Source organism: Bombina bombina, chromosome 7, assembly GCF_027579735.1.
Source record: "Bombina bombina isolate aBomBom1 chromosome 7, aBomBom1.pri, whole genome shotgun sequence".
NCBI classification, from domain to species: Eukaryota; Metazoa; Chordata; class Amphibia; order Anura; family Bombinatoridae; genus Bombina; species Bombina bombina.
In genome coordinates this window covers 296,743,471-296,755,019 of record NC_069505.1, presented here as the reverse complement: position 1 = coordinate 296,755,019, position 11,549 = coordinate 296,743,471, and the positions used below count along the sequence as shown (strand labels likewise).

The 11,549-nt window shown below is 35.7% G+C and overlaps 1 protein-coding gene across 1 annotated transcript in view; it reads right to left on the bottom strand.

Moving 5' to 3' along the window:
* Nucleotides 1-278: 278 nt before the first annotated feature.
* LHFPL4 (LHFPL tetraspan subfamily member 4) overlaps nt 279-11,549 on the bottom strand; it is a 224,938-nt gene continuing 213,667 nt past the window's right edge. Inside the window, exons 2-3 of the mRNA XM_053689371.1 lie at nt 3,571-3,807; nt 279-307 (exon numbers count right to left, since the gene is read on the bottom strand). Coding sequence (XP_053545346.1) covers nt 279-307; nt 3,571-3,807 — 266 coding nt within the window. The remainder of the gene's footprint in view (nt 308-3,570; nt 3,808-11,549) is intronic.

Here is an 11,549-nt window from a genome sequence, read left to right as displayed (position 1 = left end):
AGATATCCCCTACTTCCTATACAAAACCTTCCTAACCCTGAATTCTCTCCTACTGTGCTCAGCGCTCCTTTAGAATAATTGTTAGCGCTGAGCTTTTGTTTTTATTTAGCAAAGGTCGATAAATAAAGACAGGGACAATTCTGGATCGTACCTGAATCTTTTGAAGGATAATATGATTTTGGCATCAAGCAGCTTACTGTACCTTTCTATTGAAACCAAAATGATACTAATCATGGTTGCTTATATGCTGTAGAGTAGAAAATAGATTATTATTTTTTTTATTGACTTACCGCAGTGCCAACAAAATCTGCAATATAAGAAAAACAAAAAAAGCGAGAGGTTAGTTCTTTGTTATAGTTAATTACTATAGTTCTCTAATTATTTTATGAGTCACACAATATAAAATACATCTTGGCTACATAAGATAATAAAGTGTTAATGTGTCTAGTGACTTGTTATACCAACTGTAGAGAATAAATTGTATGGAAATGCTAATTTAGGTTTATTTTTCTAAATGCATTAGCTGTTAAAATGAGTTGAAATCATAACCCATTTTAATGGGCTGAGCTTTCAGGGAGAGCAGACCTCTCTATTTTATCTTTAGGCATGCTGTCCTTCTTATCTTATCTCTGTCTGTTACATAAAAGCCAGTACTTATAGAAAGCAATTGAAAATGAAAATGTTAATACATATCTCGCCAAGTCCCCTTCTGGGAGTGCCACTTATTTGTCAGACTCTTGTTTACATATCTTTTCTATAATTAGTACTTAAGTACAGACATTTCCAGTATAGGTGGGGATGCAGGCAAAATCAGCTATTTCAAATGACAAACAAAAAATGTAAAGGGACTATTTGTAAACTTTTTAATATATACCAGCATCTAAAATGGATTTCTAGGAATGCATTAAAGTGGAAGAAATGTTATAGTACATTGTTGGTCTAGTCAAAGGAGAAATTCACATCAGTACATTGATTTCAAGCACTTTTGCAAAATAAAAAAAGCTGTCTTCTTTTCAGAAATAGCATTTTATGTGCATTCGGCATTCAAAGCATATGTGGGTAGGTTGCACGCATGTGCATCACAAGACTGCGTCTGTTCAGATGTACAGTTAGTGATTAAAGGGACACTGAACCCAAATTTTTTCTTTTGTGATTCAGATAGAGCATGCATTTTTAAGCAACTTTCTAATTTACTCCTATTATCAATTGTTCTTCGTTCTCTTGCTACCTTTATTTGAAAAGGAAGACATCTACGCTTTTTTCTTGGTTTAGAACTCTGGACAGCACTTTTTTTTTGTTGGATGAATTTATCCACCAATCAGCAAGGACAACCCAGGTTGTTCACCAAAAATGGGCCGGCATCTAAACTTACATTCTTGCATTTCAAATAAAGATATCAAGAGAATAAAGAAAATGTGATAATAGGAGTAAATTAGAAAGTTGCTTAAAATTTCATGCTCTATCAGAATCACTAAAGAAAAATTTTGGGTTCAGTGTCCCTTTAAGTGTGTTGAACCATCACCAGCTCTTTGAACAGTCGCAGTCTTTGAAAACAGGTGCATGTAGCATATGGACATATGCTTTGTATTATTCTTGCACAGTAAAAGCTTTTTACTAGACAAGGCTGTATTTCAATTTGCAAGACAAAGTGTTCATTTAAGCAAAAATACGAAAGAAACAATGATGGCACAGCAAAAAGTAAGTTCCTTCATTTATACCATTAAAATCGTTACTCTAACGGAGACAAAGGGTTCAAAAGTTCAAATTTACATTATTCAAATAACTTTATTCAACAATGTCAGCTATCTAAGATTTGTTTCTGGCATTTCTGAACTCATTAAAAAATGCATTTTAAAACTAAAGGATCTCTTTTTTTGTGTGCTGCTGCGGCTAACTACTACTTTAACTTTATTTAAAGGGACATTCCAGTCAAAATTTAAATGAACATAGATTTATTAGATCTTTGAATAGAAACATATTTGCAATATACATGTATTGGCAAAATGCTTCTAGTAAAAGTTATCACCGTTTTAGTGTTAACATTTTTCTTTGCACGTGCATGTGACGCATAGCTAGATATTGTCACTGCACCCACATTTTAAATACTGCAGCTGCTCAGATTATCACTGGAGCTTGTATCATGTCAGCAATTAACAAATTTAATTATTACCAGATGGTACAAGCACCTTAGGCTCTCTGAGCAAGTGCTGTGTTTAAAATGCTGGTGCACGTTGCATATGTAAATACTCTTTTAAAACAGTTATAACTTTTATTAGAAGCATTTTTGCTAATACATGTATATTGCAAACATGTTTCTGTTCAATACCGAAATACATTCATGTGGTTTCCAATTTTGGCTGGAATATCCCTTTAAGTTTAAAGGGACAGTACACACCTTGTAATTACAAGACATTTCTATTATCTCTAAAGATTTCTCTCTGTGCTAGCAAGTTTTTGATCAATCTGGTCCTCAGTGAGACTTCATTTTCTGCATATTGAGACTTTATGACTTACACAGGGCTTAGCTTGTCATTAAATAATGTAGGTAGCTGTCTAGGGTGTCTTCTCTTTTAAGGTCACTCACATGACTCACCTTTGTGCCACAATTTCAGCTGCTCAATCAATTAGACGCAATACATGAGATCTATAGTTGTGGCAGGGTCTTGTTGCCGTAGCCATACCCTGTTGCCAGCATTATTATTTGTGCATGATGCAGGGCCAGCCCTTCCCTGCCTCTTACTGCTCCGCTCAGATGTCTGTTATTTTGAGTAACTGTGGCTACACATGCTGATGAGCAATAAACAGTTATTCTTGATTTAAATGTGAACGTGAATAGCTTCTACTTTTTAGAACATTTAACTTTTTTACTATTTAATTACAACTAATTTGCAAAATACATTGACAGAAGCATTTTACAAACTTTAAATGTTTTTATAAATCAAACTAATACATTATGCTTGTCAGTTTCAGGGTTTGGTTTTATAAAAAAAAGTTGTGGGAGTGGGCTGCTTATGGGCCTATGAGGCATATAAGTAACTTGGACTTAAAGGGACAGTTTGCTAAAAATTGTTCTCTACTTTAATTTGTTCCCAATGATCCACTTTAATTGCTGGAGTGTATTAAATTGTTTACAAGTATTTCCATTACCCTTATATTGGCATTTGAAATAGTTGATTTAGCCTGTGGTATCCTCACCTATTCTGAAAGTAAACACAGCCAGCAGAAGAGATAAGGTAATAAAATGTTAATTTTCCATTGTTCTCTCCAAGTATTGGTGATTGCTTTATGGCCAGATATAAGATAAACAAGCATGTATATGTACACAATGTGATAAAGTAATGAGAACTGATTATACCTACAAGCTCAACCCATTTTATTAGGTTGTGGCTTCGAAAAACAAAATCGGCTAATTCATATACACAAATAAACCTTAAAAAGCAAATCTCATACATTTTATACTCTGCAGCTGGTAAAAAAAAGTAATTTGAAGCACATTAAGAGAAAAACAATCTTATAGTATACTGTCCCTTTAATACATATCCCCTTGGCTGTCAGAAAATGTGTACTTACCTTTATTGTCCGGCTTAAGCTCCTCAAGTTGAAAGTCATTCTGTCTATTACCCAGGACAAATGCCAAAAAGGAGAGGATGAGTGCATTAAGTATCCCGATGATTGCCAGTATATATGCCCAGCGCACAGAACAGTCTCCCAGGGAATATTTTCCAGTCTTGTCCCCACACATATCCCTGATGGTCTCAGCATCCCACCCATCTGGAAATATCATGCAGGCCAGCACCAGACAGACAGCTGAAACGGCAGACAGACTGACCATTAATATCATACAGATTTTATATATTAAATTGTTTTAGAGAGTAAGAACCATAACACACTCAGCTTCATATAACCTAGACAGTTGTAAGACCCCCTCCTCATCTGAACTAGTCAACTGCTTCACTGTAACAAATGTGAGGGGTCTGAACCTACTTCTCTCTCCTAAATACAATAACTGTATACTTGTGAAATCCCATAGAATACAGAGGTGAAACTTCTGGAGCTGCAGATGAAAAACTCGCCGTAATGGAGAGAAATCTCATGGCATTTTTGGGGACTAACTGAACACATGACCTACTAGCAGTCACCTGATCACTGTGGAAATTGCAATTTCTTATTGGCCATTCAAATACAAAAATTAAATGCTGTAAATTAGGGATGGCCAACGTGGAAGCCGGACCAATATATACCGCTCCACTGGTAATCTGGCCCAAAGTACTTAAAGGGACATTATACAAAAGATTTTTCTTTGCATAAATGTTTTGTAGATGATCCATTTATCATCCATACAGTTTTTTTTTATTATTTATTTTTTTATAGTTTTGCTTATTTTTAAATAACATTGCTCTGATTTTCAGACTCCTAAGTCCCAAAGTTTTAGGAGAATACTGATGTATACCTACTCCAGCTTGATTCTGTTTGTGTAAAGAGTCTTTTCATATGCAGAGGAAGGGGAAGGGGGGGTCTGCTATTTCCCACTTTCAGTGTGTGTTCCAGATAACCTTTTCAACAGAGCTAAACTGGGAGCTTCTAAGTCAGTTTTTAAACGGTTTTATACTGGATTTTTATGTCAGTATATGTGCATATTATTCTTTATAGTAGTGTCTATTACATGCAGTTATATGAAAATTGGTGTATACTGTCCCTTTGCACGCTCTTTATTGTTAGTGCATGGAATTTATGTGCTATCAATGTTGCTACTTTATGTTTTAAACCCCCCATATAGGGGTTAAAGTCTCACTTGGGGACCACAGAGAAACGCTCGTCCTGAGCAAGAAACAGCCGCTAAGCCAATTAGCTACAGCAGCCACGTGACCTCACAAAACAACAGCTGTGCTCAGTGTGTCGGCTGCAGCATAAGTAATGTCAAGTGTGACTTTAACTAGGTGTTTTACTTTGCATGGGTTAAACATGACCCTTTAACTGCTGCTCTTTCATATACGTAATAGAAAAAAAAGAGCAACGTCCTGTAAAATGCAAGAATCCGATGACCCATTAGTGTCATGCACTAGTTTGAATCTTTGGAGAACAATATCCCCTTTTGGTAAATATAAAGAGGATAATGAGATTCATTTCGCAAGTCTCTCCAAACACTTTGAAGCAAGTGTCAGTATATCACTGTGCAAAAAGTCTAGTTAGAAACCTGTTAAAAACTATTTTCTCTACTGGGATTAAAATTTAGAGACTTATTTTGTTTCTATTCAACTATAATTTAAATTACATTCAGAAGAGAAAAGATTTGTGTTTCAAACAATTGTACAGTTTAATGAGATTTAAATTTTTTATCGTTTCTTCCTAAATGAGATTGGCCTAACCCTTTCTGTCCTGAAGAGGGAAACATAATCTTCAAACAAGAGAAGAAAAAAAATACAAGAGAGTCCTATGTTAATATTGAGTTTTAGTTAAAGCTTAATTTCTTTCCTACAAATGAACAGTGCAGACCAATATTAAACATAATGAAATTTTACTCCCAAGATGCCCACAAGGACTTACAAGCACTTACAGTTTTCAGATCAGCAAGCTTTTAAGAAGATTCTATTTACCTTTAATATATCTTTCTCAACTTCAGGGTCCTATGGGGCTGAGTTACATAATGTGCTTGAGAATTAACGAGATGTGTTATCTTTATCGCTGGCTGGGAGAAGTGTTACTTAAAAGCAGCAGCAGAAAAATAAACTTTCTGTTAATGGATATGGAGAAAGTTTGTAATTTTGTAAGCAAACTATCCATATACAATACAAAATTAATGGGGTTTTTTATGATAATGAGGTCAAAAAGATAGCCAGCCCCCGGACATGAAGGAATGTAGGGGGAGGGGGCTTTTGACCCCTGGGAGGAGTAGTCCCATATTTGGTGGAATGGGGTGGGTCCTAGGAGATGGCTATATAAGGAGGTGTGGGACGGCCATCTTCAGAAAATAATTTTCATAGCCAGCAAGAAGTTTTTCCCTCCCTCCCTCCCTCCCTCCCTCCCTCCCTCCCTCCCTCCCATTGTTTACGTTTTTTTATGTTTTGTCACAGCTTTGGCGGGTGCTAGTTCCCTCACGTTTGTAATTGGGCTATGGCCATAAGTGAATGGTGTAACCTCCCCATGGCGTGGGAGAGCAGGTTAAGTAGCTTCTTGGACACGGGGTTCCTTGGAGCTTTGGGTTTTAAAGAAATAACGGACTTAATTAAGTCCAGATGAATTTATATACGGCCTGGTCAACAAGAAAAAGGGAGATTAATAAATTAAAGTTTGGGAGCTAGCATCTAAAGAGTTAATTAAGTTTATATGGTTCAAAGTTATTTATTTGGTGTTTTAAATTGGTTATTTAATAAACAGGCCGTGGCCAGTATTTTTACCAACCAACAGGTGTCTGTGTATTCTTTAATTGTTCAATGATTTAAGGTAATTTAAACCTTGTTAAAAGGGGACGACAATCGACGACTCGTGGGGTCAGGACACACACATATTAGGGCCATATACATACACACATTATCATATATAGATATAATTTTATTTGTATATATATATATATATATATATATATATATATATATATATATATACACATTTATATACATACATACACAAAACTTAGAAAGTCTGACACTCTCTTGCAAGCACATAGCTAGATTAAAAGAAAAATGACCTAGTCACAGCATTTGGCCAAACATTGCTAGGTCCAGGACCACATCAAGATCTCTTTCTCCCTGGTTCTCAAACTTACATCCATGCAATGCATGCCTTCACTCAAAGAGACTGAGAAGGGATGCTTTGTCTGGCTGTAAGTTAAGGACCCAGAGAGGAAGAGATCTTGATGTGGTCCTGGGTCTAGCAACGTTTAGCCAAATGCTGTGACTAACTTTTCCTAACTTCTGATTATTGTGTTAATATTTTTGTTTGTAATTTTTCCTATGGGCTCTGCACCCAGGCTTGTCTGGGGTTAACTGCCTGAGTCACTAAAAGCTGTGCAGCGGAATCTCTGAGTGCTGTGAGTACCAAGGGCTGAGAATTTTGCAGGGTCACAGAATGTGTACCTGGTCCAGTTTGAGAGCGCAGTCCATTTCTATTTCAGTGTTTAATTAATATATATATATATATATATATATATATATATATAAATAATTTTTTTTAATTTTTTTTCCACCACCCATTTTTGTAAGCTTAAAGGGACACTGAACCCAAATTTTTTCTTTCACGACTCAGATAGAGCATGCAATTTTAAGCAACTTTCTAACTTGCTCCTACTATCAATTTTTCTTCGTTCTCTTGATATCTTTATTTTGAAAAAGCAGGAATTTAAGCTTACGAGATGGCCCATCTTTGGTTCAGCACCTGGGTAGCGCTTGCTGATTGGTGGATACTTTTAGCCACCAATCAGCAGGTGCTACCCAGGTTCTGAACCAAAAATGGTCCGACTGCTATGCTTACATTTCTGCTTTTTCAAATAAAGATAGCAATAGAACTAAGAAAAATGTATAATAGGAGTACATTAGAAAGTTGCATGCTGTATCTAAATCATGAAATAAAAAATTGGGTTTGGTATCCTTTTAAAACAATTAAAAAAAAGGAAGAAAAAAAGGGACAACCAATCACTGTCAGGTTATAAACAGCAAGTCACATCCATTAGAAGAGAGAATCCTCAGAGGCAATATAGAGTATTTATCAATTCCCCCTGCTTGAATGAGGTTTAGGTGAAAAAATCCCACACACCACAGAACACCCACAGCCAAATCCATGTTCAGTTTGCAGTGTTTTCTATCCAGCAAGACTACTTTACACTAATAAATCATGCAAATATTTTACAATAAAAGGGACATGAAACCTACATTTTTCTTTCATTATTCAGACAGAGCATACAGTTTTAATCAGCTTTCCAATGTGCTTCTTTGATCTAATTTGTTTAGTTATATTGGTATCCTTTGTCAAAAAACATACCTCAAGAGCAGAGAGCTAGCTGTTGATTGGTGCCTGCACATATATGCCTCTTGTCGTTGGCTTACTAATGTGTTCAACTAGCTCCCAGTAGCGCATTGCTGCTCCTTCAGTAAAGAATACCAAGACAATGAAGTCAAATAGATCATATTGTAAAATGTATTCTCTATCTGAATCATGAAAGAAAAATGGTCCCTTTAAGCACATTTGCTTAACCTACTTTGCAAGCAGGTTTCTAAGTGTTGTGGTTGTAATTATTGCTTTTCAGCGATGCTAGTGGTTCTATTTTGCTGTCCAAGATATCATTAGGCACTTAAAGGGACACTAAATACATTTCATGCACCTCCCTCTAAACATGGGTGCTGCCATTTTGGAACCTAGCTTATACTGCAGGTATCTGAAAACAAGGCGTTAGCTGTACCCTGATGCATGGTCTGACTGGATAACTTCACGGACCCAGGGACCAACCAGATGCATCGTTGTGAGCGCTAACGCCTTGTGGTTTATGGGGGTGAAGTGCCACGCCGATCCTCTTGCATCCACCCCAAGTGAACCTTGGGTAATGAGTCTTCATCCCCCATGAACTCCCCCATGTGAAGGCAAAAATGATAGTGGAGATACAAGCCTTTACCCTGAATAGACCAATTAAATCATGCATTTGGGGGGTAGGCGTTAATACCTGATCTGATTGGTCCATGGATCCGTGATGTCACCCAATCAGACCATGCATCGGGGTGACTGCTAACGTCTTGTTTCTGAAGGAGAGTTGCAAACATGCAAACCCATCAGCACTGGAATGTAATGAGAAAGATTTCAACATGGCGACACCCATGACTAGAATAACCTCAATGCTGTGCTTATAAAATGTATTTAGTGTGTACTGTCCCTTTAAAAAAACTATATATATATATATATATATATATATATATATATATATATATATATATATATGTGCTAATGGGAGGAACACTTACTAATGAAGAGTTAGAAAAGAAGTGAGTCTGTGAATATCCACCACAGTCTCGTCTTAAAGGAACATCAAACCTCAGATACTTACTCAGATAGAGGATACCATTTTAAACAACTTTCTAGTTTACTTCTATTATAAAATGTGCTTATTTCTCATTATCCTTTGTTGAAGGACCAGCATTGCACTATTGGGAGCTAGCTGAACACGTCTAGAAACCAATGACAAAAAGAATATGTGCAACCTCCAATCGGCAACTAGCTCTCAGTGGTCCATTGCCGCTTCTGAGCCTACCTACATATGCTCTTCAACAAAGGATACTAATAGAACAAAGAAAATTAGATATCAGAAGTAAATTGTTAATCTGTTTAAAATATCATGCTCTATCTGAATCATGAAATTTTAAATTATAATGTTACTGTCCCTTTAACATGCAGCTCCCTCAGCAGTCTAGATTTTTCTGGGGAGCATAGGTCAAATGCAATTTGTGCACAAAAGCAAGAGACTTAATGCCCTTATGTCATTAAAGGGACAGTAAAAAATTTGAGATAGTAATATACAATGATAAATTGTATGTATAAAAAGAAGTCTGCAATATTTTTCATTATTTATTTTGTTCCCTTTTCCTGTAATTTCATTTTGAAATTGTGAGCTTTTCAGTTCCTGTTAGAATGAAAGTGCTGAACACTGTTATAGTCCACTCACCCATTGGCTGCACACTCTAGTGACCTATTTATAACTGTCCCTAATTGGCCACAGCAGAGAAGGTAACCTAAGTTACAACATGGCAGCTCCCATTGTTTTATAAACACTAAAACTTTACACTTATTTTGTCACTATTAAAACAGCTAATGAAACTTTAAAAATGACATCTACGTGTTATTTTCAGACTAAACTTTTCTTTCACTGCATCATTCTATCTAGCATTTATTTAGTGTTTAATGTCCCTTTAAATATTCATTAGCTAAGACACTTGCCAGTGTATAAGTATTACATGGAAGAAATGGTTTGATGTTTTTAAAACTCTCTGTCATGTGCATTTCTTTTGAAATATTAGAACACTTCTTCTTACATGTAACAAAACCATAATATGGATCTTTTTTAAAATGTCCTGCAACGTAAGTATTTTTGACATATTGCAGGTGCCATAAATGTGCAAAAATGATCAGACAAACAAATTCACCATTCTCATCATATTTACATATCAGTGAGAAGCCTTTAGGTAAACTTTCAACATCAAAAATAACTTCTTGGGGAAAAAAAAATATCTCTAAGTAACTTTTGATCAGTCAACAATCCTAATTCTGGGGCAATTATACAGTATGGTACATTAATAAATAATGGCTGATTGATTTTTGCTTATAAAAGGCCAATTTTGATGTTCAAAGTTTTCTTTACTGCAGGCATCTAGCTAAAATTAGATGATATAAAAAAAAAAAATATTATGAGAGAATAAAAAACACAGAATGAAGAGAGGATTTTCTCTTTTGAAGAAAAATGAGAATGTTTTCCCCATAAGGCTTGACTTTTGAGGGAGAGGGCATCCTTGATTTGGATACTTTGAAATGCCCTGTAAAAAAAGAAAAAGCTACGCCTGCTACAGAGTATCTGACATTGTGCTGAGGAGGGGCCATGATTTAAGCATTGTATTAGGATCCAGTAAGAGCAGTTAGTGGCCAAGTGATTATGTTTCATCATTTGTTGTATCTAAAAATAATTTAAAGAGGAGTGGAAATCAAAATTCAGATGTGCCAAATAAATATGTGTATGTATGTATATATATATATGCGTATGTGTGTGTATGTATATATATATATATATATATATATATATATATGTGTGTGTATGTATATATATATATATATATATATATATATATATATATGTGTGTGTGTATGTATGTATATATATATATATATACACAGTATATATATATATATATATATGTGTGTATGTATGTACTGTATTTATATATATATATATATATATATATATATACATATACACTGTGTGCAGAATTATTAGGCAAATGAGTATTTTGACCACATCATTCTCTTTATGCATGTTGTCTTACTCCAAGCTGTATAGGCTCGAAAGCCTACTACCAATTAAGCATATTAGGTGATGTGAATCTCTGTAATGAGAAGGGGTGTGGTCTAATGACATCAACACCCTATATCAGGTGTGCATAATTATTAGGCAACTTCCTTTCCTTTGGCAAAATGGGTCAAAAGAAGGACTTGACAGGCTCAGAAAAGTCAAAAATAGTGAGATATCTTGCAGAGGGATGCAGCACTCTTAAAATTGCAAAGCTTCTGAAGCGTGATCATTGAACAATCAAGCGTTTCATTCAAAATAGTCAACAGGGTCGCAAGAAGCGTGTGGAAAAACCAAGGCGCAAAATAACTGCCCATGAACTGAGAAAAGTCAAGCGTGCAGCTGCCAAGATGCCACTTGCCACCAGTTTGGCCATATTTCAGAGCTGCAACATCACTGGAGTGCCCAAAAGCACAAGGTGTGCAATACTCAGAGACATGGCCAAGGTAAGAAAGGCTGAAAGACGACCACCACTGAACAAGACACACAAGCTGAAACGTCAAGACTGGGCCAA